Source organism: Pipistrellus hanaki (assembly GCF_964339955.1).
Source record: "Pipistrellus hanaki genome assembly, chromosome: 14".
NCBI classification, from domain to species: Eukaryota; Metazoa; Chordata; class Mammalia; order Chiroptera; family Vespertilionidae; genus Pipistrellus; species Pipistrellus hanaki.
The window spans coordinates 13891476-13919396 of record NC_140516.1 but is presented as its reverse complement, the minus strand read 5'-3'; the positions used below and the strand labels follow the sequence as shown (position 1 = coordinate 13919396).

Genomic DNA, 27921 nt, shown 5'->3' with positions numbered 1-27921 from the left:
ATCATTACTGCAGCACCTACACTTTCAGCCTAGTTCTATATCCTTCCTCTCTTTCACCTCCTGGCCTCCTTCTGTCTTTATTTTCTCCTTTTCATTTTAACCGCAGTCACTTCTCTATCAGATGGTTCTTGTTTCTACTCCTGAATACATTTAAATGCCATTTATAAAATCATAAATTCTTATTGAATTTATGTTTAAACCTAATGGGATTCAGCAGTAGTTTGAAACTGCAACATATTTATTAAAAGTGGGTTTTAATACCAGTGATGATTCACATTTTCCAACCTCCATATTTTACAATTTGTTTTTCTTGGCAAGGGTTTGTTTTAAGTATCCATGAATAAGGCAAAAGGTTTCTTGAATTTTGGCTTCTAGAAAGAAGGAATGAATCTTCTCCTGTCTTCTAAAACGTTACTTTACCTTTTACAGAAACATACAGGCAGCAGAAAATAATATATTTAAATCTACTCACTGATTTTAGGCCAGTCATTTCTTTATAGAATCTTTGCTTTTTTTTATTTTTTACTTTTCCTCAAGAAGCCCTCCTGAATAGGCTGTCTGTGGTTGTTAAGGTCCTTCCAAAAAATCTTTTTTATGGTCACTGAATTTTAGAGTAGAAAGACTTATGAAAGTGAAATAAGCCTCTCATTTTCGAGTTAGGAATCTGAGAGAGTTTGTGTCTTGCCCAAAATCACACTGAAACTGAAATTCGAGTTTCTTGATTCCAAGTCCAGGATGCCTTCTTTTTATTTTATTATTTTATGGAACATGGAAAGCAAGCTGATTGTTTCTATCTTAGAACTTATCATTTGTATAGTACTTTGTTCTTTGGATTAAAATATTTTATCACCTATTTCTGATTGGCTATCTAATAATCTTCACCTATCTTCCTTTTCAAATCCAGTCTTCATAATAATTTAGAAATTAATATTTCTAAAGTGTATCCTGATTATGATGCTTCCTTGCTCAAAAAAACCTTAATATCTCTCACCCCCTTTAGTTAAATGAGTTAAAATCAGTCTCCTACCTTCTGGCAGTCTAAATCTACCTTTCACATTCTAGTGATTTTCACTCCTCTGCGCAAGATATAAACCTTATGATCCTGCCAAACTGGACCACTTGTTCTCAGGACACACTTCCCATTTTCCATACCTCCATGGCCTTCGTCATGTATACCTTCACCTAAAATTTCACCTATCTTTTTCGGTGCATAACAAATTCCACTTCCACCATAAAATATTTTTGTCGTTGTATTTTTTTACTTTCAATTGCAACATCCTGTACCCTGACTTTAATTTTTGTTTTCATTTAATTCTTTTCTTGTTTTTTGATTAATCAGACGAGTCGAGCAGAGTGCCATATAACTGTGGAAATAGATTGTATCTAGTATGTACATTGGTTGTTAAAATTCTTGAAAAAAATAGAAGACAACTATTGCTATTTCCTTTAATAGATTTTCAAAAACCAGATCATCACAACCAAGAGAAACCCTGCAACCATCATGCCTGCCCATGCTCAATAGTATCTGACTAATATTATCACCGTGGCTGCACAATTTAGTCAGTACCTATAGAGTACAAAATGCATATATTTTGCTTTGGGAATACTAATGAGAGTGCATATTTTTCTTAAAACAATTGCACAGAAAATTATGCCATTTCCTGTGGCAGTTGTGCTTTCAGATGTTGTGCCTGATAACACTCAGTCGTTTAGGGTATACCTGAAAAACTTTACATAGACTTGAGACTATTGGCATTGTCTTATATATGTATTCTATATCATTTTCTTCTCCGGGATATACCGTTACTTTCTTTGCCAACATAGCAAAATAAAAGTAGATTACTGTCACCTATTGATGAGCTGGGAGTAATGTGAAGGCAGCAGAGCAAAGATAAGTTACTGATAACTGAAAAATCTCAATAACCACAAAACCTCTATGAAGTGTTGGTTGTCCAGATGAAGGTTGTTAACCATGGTAACATTACAGTGAGTTACTTTGTTTGGAAGTGGAGATGGGAAGCATTGTACACTCTCCCACAGCAACCCACTCCTCTACCCAGGCTCCTGCCTTCTGCCCTGCTACTGGGTTGGTGAGCATATCTCACGCCCCCATTGTATCTAAACCATCTCTACTAACTAACTTTTCTTGTTTGTGAGGTGCAGTGCATGTTAATTAGAGATGTAACTCATTCCTTTTACAACAAGGTTCTCAGAAGTGTTGTCACTGCTCCTGACTTCTATTTATATAGGGTTCCCCAGATAACTCAGGTTGTGTCCTGTGACAGGGGTCTTCAAACTACGGCCCACTGGCCACATGCGGCCCGCAGAGGAGTCTGATCCGGCCCGCCAGGTTTTTTGGGCAGTGAGCGCAGCCGAGGTGTTACAGTAGGAATTAGTAGTTCATATAGTCTGGCCCTCCAGCTCTCTGAGGGACCGTGATCTGGCCCCCACTTTAAAAAGTTTGAGGACCCCTGCGTGACTAACACATGAGATTAACCTATTGTATGTAATCTCTCTTTTTTTTTTAATAAGAAAATTTAGTAGTGGATCTTGAGTTACCCATGTAATGGTATCTACAGTGTTGTGTACTGCCAGTGAAAAAATGCACATAGAATACATTGGATATATATTAGCATTTGTTTGCTAGAGGCAAAAAAAAAAGTTATTCTAAAGTTGTGAAAGGACTATACTGGTTATTACTGGTTACAAGCTCATTTAGACTTATGTGTCTATCCCACACACAGTAAATTTTCTAATTATCTTGCATCTCAGCAAAATAAAATAGTAGTATGTCATAAAATTTCTCTTTGTTGATAACTTACCAAATCCTCAGAGTCAGGTTTCCTGTTTACTCTGTTATTTAATCAGTATATAGGGTGCTGTTTTATGGTATTTGTTTAGTTATTTTTTGTTTGTTTTGCTATTCTTGCTACTTCTATTGTAAATCTTTGGGCACTTACCCCTGTTATTGTGCCTTAGTCTATTGTTTGGTATCCAGTTTTGCCAGTCATGTCTGGACTGTATATATATCTTTGAAAATATAATTTAAAAATTTGGAGTAAAATGTTCTTCCAGGAAAATTATTTCCATGATTATTTGTGTGATACTTGGAAATGAGACAAATGCCAAAATTCTTTATGGTAACTTCCCAAAATATAAATATCCTCACAGAATACACTAGGCCAGCAGCGTATTAAGTTTTTTGCCAAATGTTAGATCTCATTCTTGAAAAACCTCAATACACATAGGTATAAAAATCTTTTATCTTTTTAAATAAGATTCTTTTTAATTATTTTAACTAATTCATAAGAACATGTATTTAATTCATACTATTGTGAGATGCAGTTCTAAATATGATAGAAAACTTATTTCTCAAGAAACTCAGAATCTTGGGGAGAAAGTAGACCAGGCAAATAACTTATAATGCATTGTAAGAAATAGCATAGTAGAGCACTAAGTTAGTTGACTCTAATCTCAAAAATAAAGTATGAACCACAAGAAATCAAACCATTGTTAATCTAATGCAGCAGTATTTCTTCTTTGTTTAATGAGAATGTTTTGTCCTTATCATTTGGTAGATCAACCAGGACTTATCATCTTCTGTGCAGAGAAATATGTTAGATGCTTTGATGATACAATGTGAAAAAAAGTGTTTCTGCACTAAGAATTTGTCATCTAGTAGTAGGAATAAGCTATCTATACCAATAACTACATATTCATAATTGTGATAAGAGAAACCTTTACAAATTGAGCAAAATTCTTCTGTAATGCAGAAAGCCACTTCTGGAAGTAGGGAAAGGAGAGATCATGAACAATTCCAGAAGGCTTTCGTTAGGCAGAAGATGGCTGAACAAACCCCGGAGGGATTGGTAGGATTTTGACAAGGGAGCTTGAAGGATATGGTAATTCATTTAGTGCCTACCATGTGCAAGGCAGCAGGAAGGCAAAAACCCTGGGGCATGTTCAGAGAATAGTAAATATTCTAGCTTGAGTGTTATTTCATACATGTATCTATAAATATAAAAGCCTAGCCCAGCTGGCGTGGCTCAGTAGTTGAGCATCAGCATATGAACCAAGAGGTCATGGGTTCGATTCTGGTCAGGGCACACGCCTAGGTTGCAGGCTGGATCCCCAGTGTGTGGCATACAGTGGGCAGCCAATCAATGATTCTCTTTCATCATTGATGTTTCCATCTCTCTCTAGCTCTCTCTCTCTCTCTCTCTCTCTCCCCACCCCCCTATTCTCTGAAACCAATAAAAACATATTTAAAACAAAAAAAGCCTAAGCCACCATTGGCCCATCCGACCAGTAGTTATGACGCACACTGGCCAGCAGGGGGCAGACACTCAACGCAGGAGCTACTGAGCTGTGGCAACTTGGCAACTGCGCTTCTTGGGTGACACTCCCAGAACCAGAGAGAAGGGAGCCCAATCCGGGGTGCATCACCCGAGAACCACCCTCTTGCCATCCTGGACCCCTCGGAGGATGTCGGAGAGCCAGTTTTGGCCCAATCCCCACAGATTAGCCCAGAGGACCCCATCGGTGCACAAATCCATCCATGCACCGGGCCTCCAGTAAGGAAATAATAAAAGATCGAGCACACAGGAAAAGTAGGGGTACATTGTGGTGGACCTTTGAAAGTCAGGCTATGGAACTGGAACTGTTATCAGGGAGCAGTAGGTAGCTTTTGGAGCAGAGGCTAATCAGAATTTATATTTAGGAAGATGAATCTAATGGTCATGTACAAGGCTGCGTTCAAGCTGAGTGCGACTGGTACCAGAGACTGGTTAAGACTAGATCAGTAAACGAGGCAATGGGTAGTACAGGACAGATGTAGGTTTGTGTTGGTAAGAATGGAAATAAGGCTACCAATGTTATAGGCCTTCTGCTTATAAAATGTGCTTGGCAGAACTTGGAAGCTGTCTACTGCATTAAAAAAAATTTTTTTTTAAGTGTCAAAGGGACTCTAGAAATGAAGCCAAATATTTTAAGATGACATCAAATGAAAGGTGTAGAGGAAATTACCCAAAAAAATGTAAAGGGAAAAGATAACTGAATTTCTACGGAAACACTATGTTCAGAGTACTTAACAAACAGGAAGATAAACAACGGGAAGAGAAAGGGAAAGGGAAAGAAGATATGCAATTGAAAAGTAGGGAGGAGAGTTTCTAGGAAGGTAGAAAATTTTGAACTCTAGAACATTAATAAAGTCTAATTTCTCACTTATTAAATTATCTGTTGGAATTGGAAGTTCCAAACGAGAGAGCTTGCTGGGCAGGAGTTAATAAAGTTGACTAAAGGACTAAAGGAGGAAAAATATTTACTCAGGAAATAGAGAATGATTGTCAATGCAAAGAAATTGGGAGAGGGATTGAAATTGAACCTCTGAAAGAATAGAGGGAAATGAAAACTCATATTTACATTTTAAAATAATTATTTTTAAATTTAACACTATGCAGAAATCCTTCTCTCCTAAAAGAGATCAAATCCTACTTAAAAAGGTCAAGAAGAAAGGCTGAGATTGGTAACCAGTGAAATAACAATTTCTGATTTGGATTTAAGTATAAGCTAACTTGTGATACTATGTACAGTAAGTCAAAATTGTTGTTAATGAAGTCCCATTTGTTAGCCCAATCACTTCATAATGTTCAGTACAGTAAAAATGCCAGTATTGATTACTCCCTCTGTGCTTCATTACCTTCAGTTCCCAAAATGTTGATAACCAAACTTATCTTTTGTCATGAAGACTACAAAACACCTAAAGGCAAGCACTAGTACTGACTGGATAAGGTGTTATCTTAGATTCTAACAAGAGGCTTAAGAGATAGAAAGATAGACATTTCTTGGAGGTAATTGGCTCCATTATCAAATGCAGTATGAGCTTTTCAGAAGTATTCAGTATCTTTTCAAATTTATCTCTCTTTCCCGCAGCAAGGGAAGGTGAATCATGCTTTCAGTTTAATGTTTATTGAGTACCTACCTGCCACATGCTCTGTTGGGTGTTTTCTGTCATTCTCTGTGATTTTTTTTTTTTTAATAGTCTGACTTGTACATTTGGCTGATTTCTTTTTCATGGTCATTAGGTTTTTTGTTTTTTTTTATTTCTTTGTAGTTTCATTGTTTTTGTGTGTTTCTTAAGAACCTGTGTTGATTGTGACTTCCATAGCTGTTCTTGCTACTTCCTTTCCGATAGATATTGTGAAATTTTAAGTTTGCCTGTATTGATTGGTCTTGTTTCTAAATCAGCAATATTATGGCATTCTCTGTTCATAATTATTGTGAGTCAACTGGCAAGAAGGAAGAAAATAATACTGGTTACTGGTGATGTTTGGGTGAGATGTGTTATATGTATATCCATAGTCTAAAATTCTGACCTGGGAGAAAATACCCTTTTCTCCCACTAGAGGTTGAAGACTAGATGCTTCTGTTTTTACTGTATTTTGTTATATTAATAAATCACAATGTAAACCTATAAGTTTCTTTTCTAATTTCATTCAGTAATATTTTGGACTATACATGGTACTGGGATTTCTAATTATATTTCTTCTACCTCAAAAGAACCAGACTGAAGAAATAGAAGAGCTTTTGTGATAGGTTCTGAAGTTAGAGTCAAAACAGCTAGAAACCAGTGCTTTCTTTTTAGCATCTGTATTACTCTTCCGTATTTCACACATTATTATCCGTGCCACTTTGCTCACAGCAGCAACAACTGTACCGTAAGTTTGTCCATTTTTATATTTTACATATTGTTTTCATTTTTTTACCTTATTTTTTAAGAATTAATTTTGCAAAACTTCCAGAACTAGAATAAGTTAGGGCCATGAGAGTAGCCCCGGAAAATAGGATTTATAATGTCAGTGACTAGCACACCCTAACAAATTGGGAAGCACTACACATGAAATATTGAAAATATAAAGGCTATTGCTGCACACTGGAACTGAGAAAGGAATTGTAAAAAAGGCACTTAACAAGAATGCTGATCTCTCCCCAACCTGAAGTCTTCCCTTCCTCTTTTTGTCTTATGTTTGGCACTGATCAGTAATTGTCTCACATAGACATCTATCTAAACTCAAATGAATTACTTATTTATCTTGTCTCTTATTGTCTTTTATTGATATAAATGATTTGAGTGGGGTTTTTTTGCCAGTTAATGAAGGCAGTATGACCCATTAAATTATACAAATTTTACTTAAGACTAGCAAGTTGAAGGGAGCCTGCTCCCCATAGCACCTTTAGTTCTTCAAGGCTAACTCCATACAAAAGGAAAAAAGTTTGTTTTGAAACTTATGAACATCTTAATAGATAACACAGAAGTTGACATCCTCCCATTAGTTTTAAACTTTCTCTGTGAAAGTCCAGCAGTATGAACTCTGTTGAACTATCCAGCTCAACATAGACAACAGGTAAGTGAATGAGCCTTGCTGTGTCCCAGTAGAACTTTATTTATAAAGCCAGGCAGAGAGCTGAATCTGTCCTGCAGCTGCTGACCCCAGGCATAATGAATTGATCATATTGTAGCAGAGCTTTCTGTTGGTGAAAATAAGGACAAAAAAAAAAAAAAAAAGAAAAAGTAAGATCTTATTTAGCTATCTAGAGTTTTCTAGTTGGTAAGACAAAAGACAAGAAAATGTCAATAATATTTGTACAGTAAAAGAGGGTTTAGAACTGAGTAGAGTTACTCTTCAGAGGGTTTCAAATATAGATTTCTGGTAAAGTAGAACGTTTATGACTTAGTGCGGCAGCTATGAATAAAGGAACTATATCCTTTATACAATAAGAAATAAAAAGCAGTGTGTAGGATGCTTAAGATAAATTGTCAATATTTCTTGTTTTTGGCCTGCTAAACTTTTTTAAGCAATAGAGAGTTATTAAATGTGCCAGGATACTTTTGGATCTCTACCTTAAGAATGATTCACATTGAACTTCTGCTAGAGGTACTGAAGTAAGAGGGGCCAGATTTATTCTACTTCTTCAAACAGGGTAAAACCAGACAAAATATGTAAAACGGCAGATTTCTGACATTAGACAATAGGTAGCACAGGACAGGGATCCCTGAGAGAAGGTAATCAGATTAGGGAATCCCTACAGTTTTCATAGTATTCTGCTTAAACAGGGTGTCCAGTGCAGGAAGGGGGATCCTAAACCCAGTGGTCCAACTGAATTGAAATAAAATTTAAAACATGAAGGCGGTCCAATAAAGAATTCTTTTTTTTTTTTTTTTTTTTTTTTTTTTTTTTTTTTTTTTTTTTAATGAAGAAGGCCAAGATGGCTATAATTTGCAAGAGAGAGTACCAGAGAAAGACAGAGCACACACACTAGATCAGTGTTTCCCAACCTTCTCTCATGATGAGAATCACCTGGTGGAGTTGTTAAAACACAGATTTCTGAATCCCAACTAAGAAGTGCTAAACTAGAACTTTTGAGAACATATAGGTAAAATTGCATACCTAACTTAGTGCTCTGTATATAACATCTGTCTTAGAGCACTAGTTAAGTATACAATTTTACCTATATGTTCCCAAAAATTCTAGTTTAGCACTTCTTAGTTGGGATTCAGGAATCTGTGTTTTAACAACTCCACCAGGTGACTCTCATCATGAGAGAAGGTTGGGAAACACTGCACTAGATAACCTGCAGAGGATTCCCTAGACCCGTGGTCAGCCAACTGCGGCTCGCGAGCCACATGCAACTCTTTGCCTCTTGCGTGTGGCTCTTCCACAAAATACCACCGCCTGGGTGAGTCTGTTTTGAAGAAGTGACATTAGAAGAAGTTTAAGTTTAAAAAATTTGGCTCTCAAAAGAACTTTCAATCATTGTACTGTGGATATTTGGCTCTGTTGACTGATGAGTTTGCCGACCACTGCCCTAGACTCTTCAGCTAAATACTGATCGGCACATGTATGTGAGGAGACTATTGAAGGCCAAAGTTAAAACCACAAGAAAGAAGCAGGCAGGACATCGCCAAACTGACACAAGGCTGATAATAGTTTGTATCCCCAATAACTAAAGTGGAGAAACCTCTAACAAATGGGACATTTTATTTTGTTCTCAAAAAGATACTATATCAGAGGGGTACCAGAATAGCTCTCGATTAAGGTAGCTCTCATCTCACCCAACAAAGCTTAAAAATAGCCTGGAAAGAATCAAAATTTCAGGTAACCTAACTGGATTTCAGAATAAACCTCAAAAATATAAGAAATAAAATTTTTTTTTAAATCTAGTACTCAAAAACATAAGATTTATAAAGTCTAGCATCCAGTCAAAAGTTATCAGGCATGTAAGGAGACCGTAAATGCAACCCATATGAGAAAAAAAATAAATAGAAATATATTTTAAAATGACACAGGTGTTAGAATTATTTGACAAGGATTCGCATTTCTAAACAGATTCTGTACTTCAAGAAAGTAAATGCACAAGCCAGTTAAGGAAAGATATGAACAGAAAAAAAAAAAAAAAAAAAAACCTTCAACTTCTAGAGATAAAAAATATGCTGGATTAGATTTAGACACTGAAGAAAAAAAATAGTAATAAGTGATCTTGACAACATAGCAGTAGAAGTTATTCAAAATTAAGCATTGAGGGGGAAAAACAGCAAGCAATAGGACAGCCTCAAGTGGCCTAATACACATATTTGGAGTTTGGGAAGGGGGAGGGAGAACAGAAAAATATTTAAAAGTTGATATCGGCTGCAGCTGTTCAAAATTTGATAAAAATCTATAAACCCACAAATTCAGATGCTCAATGAACACAAGCAGAAGAAACAAGAAAAAAACTGTATCAAGGAACATCATCAAATTGTATAAAATCAGTGATAAAGAAAAAAATCTTTAAAGCAGTCAGTTTTTTTAAGACACATTACATATATATATAGGGAAACAAAAGAATGACGGCAGTTTTCTCATCTAAAACAATGCAAGGTACAGCACTGAAAGAAAAAAACTGTCAGCCTATGATTCTATACCCAGAAAAAAAATACCTTTCAAAACTGAAAATGATATAAAGACTTTTTTAGACATATGAAAGCTGAGAGTTCATCAATAGCTGACCAGAATAGACCATTCAAAAAAACCTCAGTTCCAAATACTAGCTATAATAATTACTTGCTCTGTGGTCTTGGACATACTTTAATTCCTCTGAACCTTTAGATTTTCATCTGTGAAATTAGAAAAGTACCTATTTTATAAGATTTTTATGATCAATAAAATCAAACGAGTTAAAGAAAATAATTGACATTTGTTGAGTGCCTCATGTGTGCCAAGCACATTATTTCATTATAAATTGAAATAAAATAGCTAGTAAGAGCCCTGCTACCCTGAGAATGTTCTTATGCTGTCATCTCTCTTCTCTTTCTTCAGTAACTGAGAAACTTGGGTTGTTCTAGGAGTTAGCCCAAATAGCTAATCAATCAAATTTTGATAGAGCACTTATCCTAACTTTGTTTTTCTTCCGTAACCACCATTAAACATGGTTAAAGGTGGGAATGAACAACTCTTCTTGTGAGGATAGACACATCAGCTAATAAATCATTTTATGAAAGGGTTAAGTATATTCTAAACTAAACCAATTTTTTTGGCTTGTGTTTTGGCTGCTAATGTTTTTTTCCAGTCACATTTATTGAGGTGTAATTTATATACTGCCTATCTTATTGTTATAGTAAACCTATTGGATATGGTCCATGAGTGTCTTTATAGCTTATACATTGCCCCACAGATTTTTTTGGCACTCAATAAATGCTAAATAATATTTCTATTCAGCATTCTGCAGACGGGAAGCATATGGTAATAAATGTCAGGTTGAAAATCTCCAAAACCCTGGTTATATTCCTTGGAAAAGCCAGTACAGATATTTTTGTGAATGAAATTTATTTTTAAGAGTAGTCTTTATTTACTTTATTTACAAGTTAAAACTTTTTCTCACCAAAATAGTACAATATTAAAAACAGTATAACACTAATAGTCTCCTGAGAAAGTATATAAATAATTTTGTAGATAGCATAAAGAAAAGGTAGTTTGTAGTCTGAAGGACAGCATGAGGACATATTTAGAGGTTTAAGCAACATGTCTTCTATGATATATTGTATGAAAAGAAATAAACAGCAGGTAGTTCTTTATGATTAAATATCAGCATGACTTAGAGGTATGTCACAGCTACAGCTGTTGTGGACCTTATAATGGTATTAGATTTTGACTTAATAATGTATTTCTCACCCAGGGATTCTAGCACTGCTCAAATATCTTATTCTAATCTCAGTAAGGTAACCATTGCTTTGGCATAACGAAACACATTGTAAATTGAAACTAAACTTGATGCCAACAAAGGAATTTGATGCACAAGATAACATATCCCAGTTTATGCGTATTGATGAAATGATTAACCAAAACCATTTATCCAAAACCCTTTAGATAATATATATCTAAATAAGTTTTTCATATTTTGATCACCCTGTGATTGATCTGCTGACCATGCTTGCTTTGATTTAATTTTTATTAAGTGTTATTTTTTAAGAATTAACATCTGGATGAGAAAAATACCTGAATTTGGCCATGTTACTTAGGCTCCACATATATAACATGTGGATAGCGAATCCAGGCACAGCTTAGCTTGGTGCCTCTGACTCGGAGTCTCTCGTAAGGCTGTAACCACGAGGCCAGCCAGGGCTATAGTATATACAGCAGTATAGTTGCTAGGAGAGGATTCACATCCAGACCCACTCACAAAACTGTTTTCACTGCCGTTAGCCGTGGGCCTCTCAGAGGGGTATTCACAGCATGGCAGCTCATTTCCCTTCGAGTGAGCTGAGAGAGCCCGTGAGCAAGAAGATGGTTGAACAAGACATTCCATCACTTTTGCCACATATTTGTTAGAAGCAAGTCACTAGGTCCAGCCTACACTCAAGGCGAAGGAATTGTACAAGGACCTCAATACAGTCGTCGGGGCTCGCCGGGAGCTAATTTGGAGGCTGCCTGCTCTGCCTACGATCTGCAAACAGGACAAACCATTGATGTCCTCTGGATGCTCTGGAACTCATTTGTTCAAACTACCCAGAGATCTTACCCAGAACTTGAATTCAGTAGGCATAATCGTTTTACAGATTCACATTAAGTATTTTAATTATTCCTAGCAACAATACAATGAAATAGTTATTGTTGGTCTTGATTTCACTGATATACTGATATCCTGAGTGACTTGCTCAAGGTTACCTAACAGATGAATTGTAAAATTCATTGTAGACTTTATTGTAGGTCTTCTGATTCTAAACCATTCTTTACTTTTTCCATCTGCCTGTAATTACCTCCTGACCAGTACTATCTTGCACTTAAAGCCATTCAAAAAGAGCATTATACATCTCAATGTGTTTACAAACATATAAATTTTATATTAGAGATATTTTTCTACAAAGATTTCTGTGGAGAGAGAGAGACAGATAACATTGTTTCTTTAATGCTTATATACACCACGTCATTTAGGATTTACATTGTTGCTTCAAATTTTTTAAAATTAGTCAAAGTTTAATACCATTATAAGGTCTGCAGTTGTATCAGAGGCATACCTCTAAGATAATACTATCTGTTGGACAAAACTTTATTTAGGGGGTTAAAAACTTGTTGGGGAGGGGGGATGGTAAGATATTAACACAGATAATAATTTAATTTAAAAAAATTGTTAGGAGGAGAGATGAACGAAGTAAAACAGCAGCACTGTGTGGTGGCTCCGTTCTCCAGTGGGTTTTCCCAGAGTTCTGGACTTGTATGACTTGAGTGAGGACCATGGGGACTCCCAGTGAATTTTCTGTTTCTTCTTGCGTTGGAGAAAAAGTAGTTTATTTGGATGAATAGGTTGCTTTCTGCAGATAGAAGTTACTTTTCTTTGGTCCTAAGTGAGATCCTTATCCTTTTTTATTTCAGTCCGTGAAGTTTTAGCCTAATTCTCAGGATTCCTGATGTCAAGGATCAAAAAGTAGAGCAATGCCCTGGCCAGTGTGGCTCAATTGGTTGAGCGTCATCCCATGCACCAGGAGGTCTCCAGTTCAATTCCTGGTCAGAGCACAAGCCTGGGATAGGGCCTCAATCCCCAGTAGGGGGCATGCAGGAGGCAGCCAATCTATGTTTCTCCCTCATCAATGTTTGTATCTCTCCCTCTCCCTTCCTCTCTCTGAAATCAATAAAAACATATTTCTAAAAAATAACTAGTAACCAATAATTGGAACTGAAATAAGAATATGGATATTATAGTTATAGTTTAATATTGATTACAAATAATTATACTTTATTAAAACTGGGATATAGTCAGACAAAATGCAGAGAAAATAGTTTTCAATCAAATGCAGTAGCTCCCCCTTATCTGAGGGGAATATGTTCCAAGACCCACAATTGATGCCTGAAGCCATGGATATTACCAAACACATGCTTCTCTCTCTCTCTCTCACTCTCTCCCTCTCCAAATATATATAATGTACATATATACTACGTACATATATACTGTTTTTGTACTTATACTATGTACATATACACTGAGTGGCCAGATTATTATGATCTCTGAATGCATAATAATCTGGCCACTCAGTGTGTGTGTGTGTGTGTGTGTGTGTGTGTGTGTGTGTGTATTTTGTGCATGGGTGGGGTCCAGCCAGCCTGGCCAGGGGTAGGGGAGAAGGGCAGTTGGCCAGCCTGCCTGCTGGTCAAACTCCTGGCCGTGAGGACAATTTGCATATTAGCCTTTTATTTTATAAAACTAGAGGCCCAGTACATGAAATTCGTGCACAGGAGGAGGAGGGGGTGTCCCTTAGCCCAGTCTGCACCCTATCCTATCTGGGACCCCATAGGGGATGTTCGTCGAATTGCCTGTTTAGGCCTTATCCCAACGAACATCCCTCTTACAATCCAGGACTGCTGGGTCCCAACTGCTCACCTGCCTGCCTTCCTGATTGCCCCTAACCACTTCTGCCTGCCAGCCTCATCACACCCTAACCTCTCCCCTGACAGCCTGATTGATGCCTAACTGCTCCCCTGCAGGCCTGATCACCCCTCACTGCCCTCCTCTGCAGGCCAGGTCCCCCTTCCCAACTGCTCTCCCCTGGAGGCCTCGGTTCCCCCCAACTGCCCTTCCCTGCAGGCCTGGTCGCACCCAACTTCCCTCCTCTGTCATCCTGGTCACCCCTAACTGCCTTTCCCTGCAGGCTTGATCGCCCCCAACTGCTCTCCCTTGAAGGCCTGGTCCCTCTCAACTTTCCTCCCCTAATGACCATCTTGTGGTGGCCATCTTGTGTCCACATGGGGGCAGTCATTTGTGAATTGGAGTGATGGTCAATCTGCATATTACTCTTTTATTAGATAGTTTAGAGGGGCCAGCTGGTTTGCCCTGAAGGGTGTCCTGGACCAGGGTGAGGGTTCCCTTGGGGTGTGGGGCAGCCTGGGCGAGGGACCTGTGGTGGTTTTCAGGCTGGTCACACCCCTGGCAACCCAAGCAGAGTTCCTAGTATCTGGGGGTTTTTTATCTTCTATAATTGAAACTGTATAGTCTAGAGCGGAGCCAAGCCTCCTGCTTGCTCCATGGAGCCATATCTGTTGGAATTTATTTATCTTCTATAATTGAAACTTTGTGGTCTTGAGTGGAGACCAAGGCAGGCCAGGGCTGCAGAAACTTGGCTTCCTCCATCGCCGGGGGCAACCCTAGCCTTCTGATCTCTGCAGCTCTGTGGCTGCCACCATTTCTGTTGGAATTTATTTATCTTCTATAATTGAAACTTTGTACCCTTGAGTGGAGGCCTGGGCCTGCCAGGGTGTGTGGAAAGTTTGGCTTCTCCATTGCCAGGGAAACCCAAGCCTCTCTCCTGATCTCTGTGGCCTCAGCAATCTTGGTTGGTGTTAATTTGCATACTTGCTCCTGATTGGCTGGTGGGTGTGCCTGGTGGTGTAGAAGAATGATGGTTAATTTGCATATTGCTTTTTTCTTAGATAGGATTACTATAATGGAAGTTATATGAAAGTAGCATTATTAAGTAAAATAAGGGTAACTTGAATATAAGTACCATGATAATGAGGCAGTCGATCTGATAACCGAGAAAGCTATCAAGCCCCAACTGGGTGGCTCAGTTGGTTGGAGTGTCATCTGGTACACCAAAAAAAAAAAAAAAAAAAAAAAAAAAAAAAAGATTGCAGGTTCGATTTCTTGGTCAGGGCACATACCTAAGTTGCGGGTTCAGTCCTGGCAGGGGCGAATACAGGAAGCAGCTGATTGTCGTTTCTCTCTTCCTCTCTCTCTAAAAAAATAAATAAATAAAAATAAATTTTAAAAAAATAAAATAAATCAATAAATATATCCTCGAGTGAGGACTGAAAAAAAAGAAGAAGGCTACCAAGTAACTAATGGTCAGATAGGATGTACACTGTGGGCAAAGAGATGATTCAAGTCTGGGTGAGATGGAGCAGGACAGTGCAAGATAGCGTCATGCTACTCAACGTCACTCAGTTTAAAACGAATGCATTGTTTAATTCTGGAATTTTCCATTTAATATTTTCGGACCATATTTAACTGAAACTACAAAAAGCTACACCATGGATAAGGAGGGACTACTATAAAGGAGATAGTTGTCTTTCATGCATACATACAAACAAGCACTTGAGTTTCTCCTTTCTTTTCTGCATAATCTGAGGATTATGCTATTTAATAGTGACTTGCTAATCCCCTTAAATTACTCGTAATGTAAATATTCCATAGTTTTCATTAACCATGAATTTTAGGTGGTTTTTTTTTTTTTTTTTAACCTTCACTCAAAAAACTGTATTTGGTTGTTGTTTCACTGGAACCCTTTTAGCCTGGTCAGTGAAGCAGCAAGCCTACTGCAAATCCTAAATAGCATGGTGTAGATGAGCATCTAAGACTTTAATTATATGTCATTTTATTCACAACACTCAATTCCAGGAAGGGAAAAATGACTTTGTTGTTGTAAAAGACATATGATGTGAGTATCGTTCATTGTAAACCAAAAATGATACAGTATTATAGCATAGACAACAATGGGAACTGATTCTGAAAATGTAACCTGTCTGAGAAGCTGAATAATAGTGGAAGTTATCAAAATGGAAAGAAGTGTTAATGTGAAATGCTGCCTTCTCAGAAATACTCTTTCCTGGCCTGTTCGATTCTGCTTTTGTTGCTTGTCATGCATGAATGAAAGTGCTACCCTCTCAGGGGAGCAGGAAAACCTCTGTGTCGGTTGTTTATTTCCTTAATCCCTCCTCCTTTGTGATTTCTGATGTCAGATCTAAAATGGAAAGCCTGTAAATATAATGATTATCACATGGATAATCACCTGCATTAGGAACCGCCCTGCTTCTCTTTTCCACCCTTCGCTGTTCTCCGCATGACACATCCCCTCTGCGGCTGGATTTTAACCTGACTGCTTCATTAGGTTTGTGAAACTCAGTACGCGGCGCCCTGGGGCAGCACAGATGGGGACTTGCTTGTTTTCTTTTCTCACTCTCACTGCAAAGGCACACTACAGAGTCCTTTTCAATTTAGTGTGATCAGTTCACGTGGAATTACTCTTGATATTTGGAATGGGCCTTCCTCTTCCCCCGCTCTGCCCACTTACTCCTCCACGTCCCTTTCCGACCTCATGCCTTTCCTTTCTGTCCCTCCATGCAGTGAGTCTGAGCACTAAAATGCTGCTTAAAATTCTTACTGGGGCAAACTGTCCCCTATGTTGTGTTTTTTTTTGTTTTGTTCTGCTGAGAGGAAAATAATAAATGTTCCATCAGTGTATCTGCAAACACCTTCAGATCAGAGGTTAGCGGTGGTGGGAAAGCCGGGGGTGAGGTGAGCCATCTGCTTTCTCTAATGGAGTGACTGGGGCACCCGGCCAAGATCAAAGGAAGGTGAGAGGAAGTCAGGAGATAAGATCTTTTTAAGTCACAGAGCAAGTGCTTTAGCTTTTCAGTGATAGGGCCCGGTTCTGCAACTCTGTGTGAGGGGGACGTTAAGATAGAAAGTTGACTTGACTTTTCTTCAGCATGTCCTCCCTCAGTCAGAAATATGTTGGCACTTGGAATAGTTTACAGATGGGAAAGTGTCCTGGTGTCTGGTTCCCTTAAAGAATAGTGATCTGACATTTATATGTGTGTCTTGCAATTAGTCAGTTCTACTATACCATAACAGATCACAGTTAATTGCTTCTTAGGTTTATATGAGTAAATCTGGACATTAAAAGAGCAACTTAACTACCATATGTGAACTTTGAGTTTTTGTGTCTTAGTGCAATTTTAGTCCTACAGATTCTTCATATTAATTTTGTCTTATAGGCCTTTGGGGTTCTTTTGTGCCTCTGAAAGTTGTATATAAATAAGTATTTCAGAGCTTTTCAAATAGCTTTTTCTAATTTTTTATTTATTTATTGAATTTAGAGAGAGAGACATCTGTTTGTTGTTCCACTTAGCCATGAATTCACTGGTTGATTCTAGTCTATGCCCTGACAGGGGATGGAGGGATGGAAACTACAACCTTAGCATATTGGGATGACACTTGAACCAACTGAGCTACCCAGTTAGGCCTCAGTTATCGTTTTCATATAAGAATTAGCTTGGTGCTCTGGCCGGTGTGGCTCAGTGCTTAAGAGGTTCAGCCTGCTCACCAAATGGTCATGGGTTCGATTCCCAGTAAGGGCATGTACCTGGGTTGCGGTTTGCTCCCCACCCACAGTTGGGACAGATGGGGGAGGAAACCAGTAGATATGTCTCTCACATTGGATGTTTCCCTCCCTCCCTCTTTACCTCCCTCCATCTCTGAAAAGCAATGGGAAAAGTATCCTCAGATGAGGATTAAAAAAAAAAAAAAAAAAAAAAAGAATTGGTTTGGTTAATTCTTGGATTGGACAACTTGGAAAAATACTACATTGATATCTTTTGAACCTTATCCTTTCCCTTGACATCTAGGTCAGTAAATATTATTGACTATGTTGTCTACAAAATTCTATCTACGTACATCGCTGAGGCAGAGTCTATCGCCCTATGCTTCTTTGGTGGACAGCCTGAGGACTTGTACTTTCAGCTTATCACTTCCTATCAACTTTGGTGTTCACCTTTCATCGTCCATTTCAACCTTTTTAAACCCTCAAAATGGTTCTTTAAATTTATATTTTATTAGTATATGGGACCATCCGTGCATACATACTTTTCCCCTGGTGTTTTCCCTAACATGTAGATGGGACCCAAATCTGTGCTGGAGACTTTGACTGTACTTTCTGCCTTACATGGTTTGGTGCAGCGTCGTTTCAGTTGAGTTGGATCTGCTCACTACTTGGACTCAAATCCCATCCTTCTATTAATATCTCTTGGCAGAGATAATTTTGGAGGAATGTAAGTTAAGATGTAGAGGCTCTTGACAGTTGTCTGCAGTTTTTTTCATTTTCAAGAGGGAAGTAGAGTTGAACAGTGATATTGCCTCCATTTTCTGTACTAGTCCTAACATTAAAATACATGCACAAAGCAGAGGAGAGAAAAGAGAGGATTTGGTTGCATATAAGTGTTTTTTGTCATTTGATACCCTGTTGCAACATCATTAGGGTATATAATAATGTTCATTCAGATTGTACCCTAAAGATGTTTAATTCTAGGAAAACATTATGTATTTTAATTATATGTTTTTAATGTTCAACTTTTGTTACCCTGTCATCTTAAACCAAAATAAAATAGGGGTTTATTTGGACTGTTTTTTGTAATTTTCAAACAGTCAAAAAAGTAGAAATACTTAATATATCTAGATATAATAATTAATATGTTGCCCTTTTGCTTCACTTTAATATTTTTAAGAATTCTAAAGTAAATTATATGTATCATGCCATTTTATCCCTAAATACTTCAGGACTAACTGCTAAAAATTAAGGATATTTTTCTTATCAAAATTGATACTTCTTAATGTTATCTAATTCTTAAAATATTTAAATTTCTCCCGTTGTCCCCAAAATGTCTTTTATACCTGGTTTATTATAAAGTGCGAGGTAATGAAGAAATAGTCCATTTCAAAATGATTATTTCTTCATTACCTCATATAATATTCTTGGTCATTTTCCTCCTCTCACTTTATCATGAAATTGACTTATTGAAGAGACCAAGCTATTCGTCCTATAAAATATCCTACCTATGGATTTTTCTATTTGCTTTCTCAGTATATCATTGAACTTGTTCTTCTACTCCCTGCATATCCTATAGACAGCAAATTATATAATTAAAGTTTTGATTAATTTATTTAAAAATTTTTCATCATGCCAAAACCGGTTTGGCTCAGTGGATAGAGCATCGGCCTGCGGACTGAGAGGTCCCAAGTTCGAATCCAGTCAAAGGCATGTACATTGGTTGTGGGCACATCCCCAATGGGGGGTGTGCAGGAGGCAGCTGGTCAATGTTCCTTTCTCATCGATGTTTCTAGCTCTCTATCCCTCTCCCTTTCTCTCTGTAAAAAATCAATAAAATATATTTTTAAAATAAATAAAAATTTTCTATCAGGAAACTGTATAGATGATGCTGGGTACTTCATACTGTCTCATAACAGAATATTGGTGACCCCACTGTTAATAATAAGTGATATGATCAATCACTGGGTTAAGGTTATGATAGCTTGTTCCTTCCATTATAAATTTATAGTTTTCTCCCTGTGATCAACACATAATCTGAGACATTTTAATTCCATGAAATACCCAGTTCCCCATCATCCTTTCACCTAATGAATTTAGCACCCATTGATGATCCTTGTCCGGATAAATTTCATTAGAGACTGCAAAATGGTGATTTCTCTTAATCGATACATTTACTAGCAGACTTTTTTCTCTACAAAAGAGCTTTTTGAAAGATATTGTTTTAATTAAAAACATAAGCGCCAGACATGTTCCAGAGGTTTCAAATAATTGTCTTTCTTTGTTGGGGTCAAAACACCTGAACTCACTGTGACAGCTACAGTAAAAACATTCACTACATCTTCTTTATTCCAACTTGTGAAGTGTGTTGACATAATGTTGCCCCCCCCCCCTTTTTTTTTTTTTTTATGCCAAGGGAAAAAGAAATCTTTTTTGGTGTAAGAATAAAAATTGAACTATGTGAGTATATTGAGATAATTGTGTAAAAAGAAGACTGTGAATGAGTTTCAAAATGGATTATTTCTTCATTACCTCGCACTTTATAATTAACTGTTCTTTTTTTTTTTTTTTTTTTATTCCAGGAAGCTGCCACTTTTGCTAGAGAGCAAGGCTTTGAGGTGAGTTAACCCACAATTGCACACTAAACAGATCCTAAAGGTTTTTTCTAGCTGATAATGAAGTTCTTTTGGACAGTGATTGATGTGCTATTATACTCTCAGAGCCTCTCAGCAGTTGCCATGGAAACTTGGCAGTCGTCATGGTTTCTTTGTTCTGCCAGCACAGTGTTATGACGCACTCTGCTAGGTCTGCACCCAACATTGCCTACAGATGTTATTTATTGAATTTTGAAAAGCCTCTTGGGAAGCCAAGAGGTTGGGCACGGTTTCAAGCTGCCTCTGCAGATATGGGGCCTGTCAGTTTGTTCAGTTAAAAAGCTACCTCATTAGCTGCATTACATTTCATAAGGATTCACGGCTAACGTAGTGGTGGAACAAGACTAAATAGTGAAATATCATGTCATTTAAATAATCTCAGCCCTACCCCATGTAGATGATCATTATGCAAATTAATTTCCAAAAGATTGTACTTAACAGTTGTTAGGAACTGATTAATTTAAATCTTGCTCATATAAACTTCCTGTTTGAATCTTTTTTCTCTTTCTATCTTTTTTTTCGGGGGGGGGGGGGAATGCTAGGGATAGCTTTAAAACGCATATACATTTCTTTTGAAACTAAGTATCGATAATTGTCTTTAATTTTCAAGTCCCTATTCTGTTATCCTGACATAAATATTATTCTGACAAGGTTCAAAATTCCATATGTTTTTTGTTGGCAAAATTAAGATAATAGACAAGACCGTGTTTTTATCTATAGACTATCCATTTTCCAATCGATTGTTAGAAAACACTGAACCCAGGTTAATTGACAGAATTAACCGAGTTTATGAGTTTTATGGTTATCATATTTATTGAGCCAGAACTATATAGAATGCTGTGTTCTATACCACAGCTTGAAGTGTTGCACAGTAGTGTAATTTTCAAAAATATAATCTGACTAGAGTTGGAATATAGAATCTCTTTATTTACATACTCAGTATTGTCACCATCTAAAGAAGCTGTAAGTGTTGACTGGCTATATTAGTGAGTTCACTTTGAACTCTTTAGAGAAAGGTGTGTGAATTTATGAAGAAACTGTTGTTTAAATGTACTAAAGGCAGATTCATTATTGAGCAACAAAGTAATACATGAGCATGTTGTCCATATCATAGGACTTGGCAAACACCGTGCTTTCTCTTCTTGGAGGAAGACAGTGAGCATGTGGTATCAGTAGTCTAGTCTCAAGATTCTGTGAAAAAACTATCAGAGCAGAAAACTTCACCTTATGATACCAGATTGTTGGGAGCTCCGATAGTTTATTGTGAATTTGCTTTTTTTGTTGTACTATATGTATTCTCACAAATACAGGGGTTGAGTCACATATAGAAGAAAGAATAATGATTTCCAAGTATTTATTTATCTCATTTAAGTTTTGCTTTGTAATTCTCCAAATTGGCAATTTGTATAAAATACTAAACGTAATCAGGGAATATTCAATTTAAAAGTCAAATGTTTTAATCATGAGAATATAAGTTAGTGTTTTCAGTCATGTTTTAAAGTTTCACTGATGTTAAATTTTAATAGTAATTAATTCTTTTGTTACATCAAAATTCTCCACCTATGCAAGCTTGTGGAACATAAATTTGTATTTTATTTTCTGAACATAAAAAAATGTATTTTGATTCTAGAAAATAAACAACTTTGTAGATGCCTAAAAAGATAACATCCTATCCAATAAAGAGGGGATATGCTAATTGACCATCACAATCTCACAAAGATGACGGTGCCCAGTCCCCTCAGCCCCACTGGGATGGCAGGCGTGGGAATAACCTGGCCAGCCCTTTACGGGGCCGGCTGCTCCGCGCACCTGCCTCTGGAGTCCCCCAGTCCCCTTTGCCCCAACAACCTCCCAGGACTGGCTCAAGGTGCAGGCAAGCCTTGGATGGCGGCTTCCCAGCCACCTAGGGCTGTCCGAGCATCGGGTAACCAGGGCCAGCTGAGGCTTGCGCTGCCAGCAGTGGCAGTGGCAGTGGCAGAGGTGTGATGGGGGCATCACCTTCCCCTGAGGGCTCCCGAACTGTGAGAGGGGGCAGACTGGGCCGAGGGACACCCCCTCCAGTGCATGAAATTTCATGCACCGGGCCTCTGTTGTTACATAACAAATGACTATGGTTCTTTAGTACCTAGATAATAATTTTTAAAATAGTTTATTAAGACTAATTCATACTTTTATTGTCCCCTTGAACTATATGCATATTCAAAGCAACAAACTATTTTCTATACTAACTAGCACCACATTAACCTTTCCATTAGTTTTTACTTTGATTTTATAATCTTTGTTGTCATAAATGTGCCATAATTGATTACAACATATAAACCAAGTGATGATGGTTATAATAATATACTTTATTACATCTGACATAGTAAACCCACTCTGTTGGTGATGTTGACAGTGATATGTTAGATAAAGCACAATCTTGATGTGTCCCTTCATGCCTTCTCTAAAATATCATAAGCTTTGCAGAATATAGTAGAGCCATGAGTAGAAAAACCTCAAGTAAGTATTGTCAATAAAATATAATCCATGTATTGGATGCTATCTAGAGAAATTCAATGCTTTTTAAATGCCTTTTTTTTTAGTTCATTACACAGTAATATGAAAACATAGGTTTAAAACTTGGTATTTTTAGAGTCAAACAAAAATAACTTTATCTTACCAGTTTAATGTCTATGGGAGTATGTCATGCTCTCAAAGTCTACATTTTATCACTCCCAGCTTAAATTTTACCTCTACATTTGGGGCATGAACGAGAGGAGATAACTGAAAAGATTAAAAAGAAATGAAAGGTGACTATTTTTTTTTCTTCCCACCAGCTCTGCTGCCTACCCTCATTTTCTATTATAAATCCTAATCAGTTCCACCGAGTATTGCCACTGGTAATCTGTCTGCCAACTGACCAATCCAAATGCCTCTAAAAATAACCAGTGTTTATTCATCAGGAAGTAGCCTCAGCAGCATTGTTTATAGTATTCTGGTTAGCTTCTCTTCAAATTTTAGATAATCTTTCTTTTTTTTAAAAATCTTTAAAATGAGTTGGGCATTTTTCAGTAAGAAGAGCCAGCTTAGGAGGGCACTGGAGAATGAGATAAAAAACTGAAGCTGGGCAGAGCACAAAGCAGAAGAGAGAGAAATATATATACACATACACATATATATGATAGAAAAATTGCACAGTGCCTGATTTAAATGACATACCTGCTAAGAATTTAAAATGACAATTCTTGAGGTAAAAAGTTTCATGAGGCTTTTATTATTCTGAAAAATCAGTTCAGACTGCAATGTGTTTTTAAATCTACCTTATCTTGAGCTAAACTGATTAAAGGTTTATATTTTTAGAACCTACATAAAAATAAGGTACTTAAAAGCACATCTCATTATGAAGCTTTTACAAGCTGTATTGGAAAATTGGGATTTAAATTAAATAAAGTGGGGGGAAATCTCCAAAACCTAAATGCAAATTTTTTTTGTATTTTCATTCTCTGTATAACAGAGTACATGTGCCAAGTGATCAACAGAATTCATACCTTCTCTACTGGATCACTCATTTATTTTTACTCTAGGCAACAAATTTTAATGTCCTTGTTTTATATGTCTATGATATAATACTTCTGATTGTTGAGGAAGCAAAGCAATTATTTTCCCTTTTCCAACTCTCCCCACAGCCCCTGACTCTACCTGGAGGACCCCAGCCATGCTTGCAGGCTTTCTCTGACCAGTAGTGACTCGTCTTACACCACTGGGAGAGAAAAGCATTGAACTGTGTTGTCCAATACAGCATCCGCTAGCCACATATGGCTATTTAAATTAAATTAAGTAAAATTTTAAATTCAGTTCCTTAGTCTCATTCACACATTTTGAGTGAGACTACCATATTGATATTTACCAGGGTAAATATAAGCCATGTATAACCTCACAGAGAGTTCCATTGACCAGTGCTAGGTAGGTAAGTCCACACAGAGTATTCAGGAGGCCTTGATTCTCAAAGAATTCTTCAAGATTTTTCTCAGGTTCCTGTGCCCCTCACAAATATAAAGATCACAGTGTCTGGAAATAAGACACTAAGTCAAGCGCCGCTGGCTCAGGAGTATAAGTGCTGCTTTCCTGGGTGACTGAACCCTGTAAGAGGACAGTTTGAAAACAGTCAGATTAAGGAAAAGAGATAAGATGATCTTCTAATTCTCCTTATTTAATCATTGACTTACTCATCAAATATTTACTGAGCACTAGATACGTGCCTAACCCCTTGATAAACCCTCAAGGACGAGACAAAAATGGCCAGAGAGTGTTTTGTGAAGGAGAACATGGGAGGGGTTTCTATTTTGAGGGTCACAGAATAGCTCTCAGAGAAAGTAAAACTTGAAAAATACAGTTATCTAGCCATGACATAAAGAAGCAAAACAAACAGAGAAACAAATTTCAAACAGAGGGAAGAAGAGTACAAAAATTCTCAAACAAGAAAGAGCAGAATGTACTGCTGCATTCCAAGAACTGACAGAAGGTCAGTGTCACTGAGCAGAGTGAGTGAGAAGGAAGGGAGTCTGAGATAGACTGCAGAGTGGCAGTCACGTCAACACCATAGTTATTACAGGAGTTTCTCTTTGGAAAACAAAACAGAATATGACATGGGTAAGTGAGGCAATCTGAGGGGCACCACAACTGGCATTCCGTAGGAATAGGTAGATCGTGATAGTATTGCTTAACATTTGCATTACTAGCTTGTTAAAAATAGAAGGAAGGTAGTATATTCTTTCACTTGGAAGACAATGCTAAATTTTTAAAATATATTTTTATTGATTTCAGAGAGAAAGGGAAGGGACATGATGATAGAATCGTTAATGATGGGAGAGAATTATTGTTTGGCTGCCTCCTGCATGCCCCACACTGGGGATGGAGCTCGCACGCAACCTGGACATGTGCCCTGACCAGGAATCGAACCGTGATCTCCTGGTTCATAGGTCATTGCTCAACCGCTGAGCCATACCAAGCTGGGCAATGCTAACTTTAAACTGTTAACATAATCACTAGTGAAGATGGGAGCATAATTTAACCAATTAACTGCCATGCGGCCAAAACAAACCATCCCCACACGCCACGATATTTTGAATTTAATTTTAAAAATCCATTTGCAATGAATATTATAAAAATAAATGTTACTCACAATTCAGGTGTTCTTGAATATTTTCAGCTGAAAATTCTCACGAAAAATTATTTCAAAGTTGGTCAGGGCTGCCACTAGGGAAAACATTTTTTTCTTTCTTTTTTCTTTTTCTTTTTTTTTTGGACGCGTATGGCATATGGGGAAGGTCCTCAGCTTATATATTCAGACACTTATGGCCTACAATAGATTAACATTTATAAAATGCTTCAGCCCTACCTGGTTTGGCTCAGTGAATAGAGTGTCGGCCTGTGGACTAAAGGATTCCGGGTTCAGTTCCAATCAAGGGCACATATTTGGGTTGTGGGCTCCAGCCCTAATAGGGGACATGCAAGAGGCAGCTAATCAATGATTCCCTCTCATCATTGATGTTTCTCTCTCTCCCTCTCCCTCTCTGAAATCAATAAAAAAAATTTTTTTTAATACTTCATAGTGTATAAAACCTTTTCCAACATTTCATTAATACACTTAACATTCACACACATCTTTGAAGCTAGGTGGGGCGTGTATTGCCATATCAATTTAAAAGATACAAAGTAGGCTACATTAATTATATAAGGTGACATGGTTAATACATAATGGGTTTGGAACCAGAGCTCAGCTCTACCATATAAACTATACATCTTTTTCATATTCTAATGATTTAGAAGAGGAGATTAGATTTCCAAATGACCTTGGAAAATAAGAAATATCTTGAAATTCAAAGGGGGTCGGTAGTAGAGGGAACTGATGAAAAAAGGTGAAGAGATTAGCCAAAGAACATACAGTATATTCATAACCCATAGACACAGACAGCAGTGTGGTGACGGCCAAAGGGAAATGGAGAGGGAGGCTGGGTGGAGGTAGACAAAAGGATGGTAGGAATAAAAAGATAAAAGAAAAAGAAAGGAGTTATTTGCAAACCAATTAAAAAAAAAAAAAAAAAAAAAAAGAGGACATTTACTAGGGTAAAATACAAGCCAGAATAACTAAGAGAAACATACCAAACTTAAATACAAGATCAGCAGTAATTGGTAAATGTGGTGGAAAAATGATTTAAGATGAACATGCTATATTGTTTTGTGATATCAGAAAGCACAATGCTTACATTCATGGCAGTAGTAGACTCTGTGGATATCTTGGAGTAGTGATTAGGAGTGTACGGTAATCCCTGGAGTCTCACTTTGTAAATGCTCAACCTAGCTTCACCACTTAGTACCATTATGACCTTAGGAAATTACTAACCTTTCTGTGATTCAGTTTCTTCATCTGTAGTAACAGTATCTACTGCCCAAAGTAGTTGAAATTTAATGAATACTTTAGAGCTATATACATGGCTCTTGGTTTCAACATCTGTAAAATGAGGATTCAGGAGTACCACTAACTAGAGAAGTTAAGATTTAATAAGCGCTTTTGGAACTATATATACGTGGCTCATAGTTAAATTGTATGAGCTTTCTTCTACCTCTCCTCCCCCCTTTCCTTTTTTTCCTTCCTTATTAGAGAACATAATTGAATTTTCACTAAAAATCTTGAAGCCCTTTTTGGAGATTGGGAGGGCAACTTCAGGATGTGACAGTTTGGGAGAGTATTAAAATGATTGTTATTAGAAGAAAGAAATTAATATTTAAGTACTTAGCATATGCTAAATGTTGAATTAACCTCTTTTATCTTATCCTCTTTCATCCTCACAACAGTTATTTTTAACTTTTAATTTTGAAATAATTTTAGGCTTAGAAAAATTACAAAAATAGTAGTTCCCAGATACCTTTTATTTGGCTTCCCCTAATCTTAATATCTGACGTAACCAAGGCATAGTGATCACAGCCAGAAAATTAACATTGGTCTAATACCAATAACCAAATTTCAGTCTTTATTCTGATTTCATCAATTTTCCCTCTAATTTCCTTTTTCTGTTCCAGAATCTAATCCAGGATTGCACATTGCATTTATTGTCATGTCTCCTTAGTCTCCTTTTTTCTGTGACAATTTCTATTCCTTGTTCATGATTTTGATACTTGGGAAGAGTGCTAGTCACTCATTTTGTAGAATGTCTCCCAATTTGGGTTGTCTGACATTTTTACATAATTAAGTAGACGTTACGAATGTTTTCCAGAAATAATCACAGAAGTGATGGGCCCTTCTCAGTGCATCGTATCAGGGACGCACATGATGTCCCTATGTTTTATTGTTGGTGATACTCACTTTGATCACTGTGTTAAGGTGGTGTTTGCATTGGATCCTCTGCAAAGTTACTATTATCCCATTGTAGTTAATAAATATTTGAAGGTAATATTTTGGGATTATGCAAATATCCTATTTTGCCCCCTAATTTTAGCATTGCTAAATTTGATCACCGGGGTAAATTTATGTCTGTTGGTTTCTTTCACTGTAACATAACTATTTTTCCTTTTGTAATGAATAAGTATCTTAAGGGGAGATATTATGAGACTATACAAATATCCTGATTGTCTCCAAATTTTTACCCACAAATTATAGCACAC

The 27921-nt window shown here is 37.2% G+C and overlaps 1 protein-coding gene and 1 long non-coding RNA gene across 3 annotated transcripts in view; one reads left to right on the top strand and one right to left on the bottom strand.

The window, feature by feature from the left end:
- Positions 1–27921, top strand: part of ADK (adenosine kinase) — a 430010-nt gene that overhangs the window by 298490 nt on the left and 103599 nt on the right. For both annotated transcript variants that reach the window (XM_084904889.1, XM_084904890.1), the window contains exon 8: positions 20209–20244. In XM_084904889.1, the coding sequence (XP_084761015.1) occupies positions 20209–20244 (36 nt within the window). The remainder of the gene's footprint in view (positions 1–20208; positions 20245–27921) is intronic.
- LOC311632898 lies at positions 863–12450 on the bottom strand. Its single transcript, XR_014796858.1, has 3 exons — positions 8624–12450; positions 2481–8315; positions 863–2289 (listed from the first exon to the last, which is right to left on the bottom strand). It is a non-coding gene; the product is annotated as an uncharacterized lncRNA (long non-coding RNA).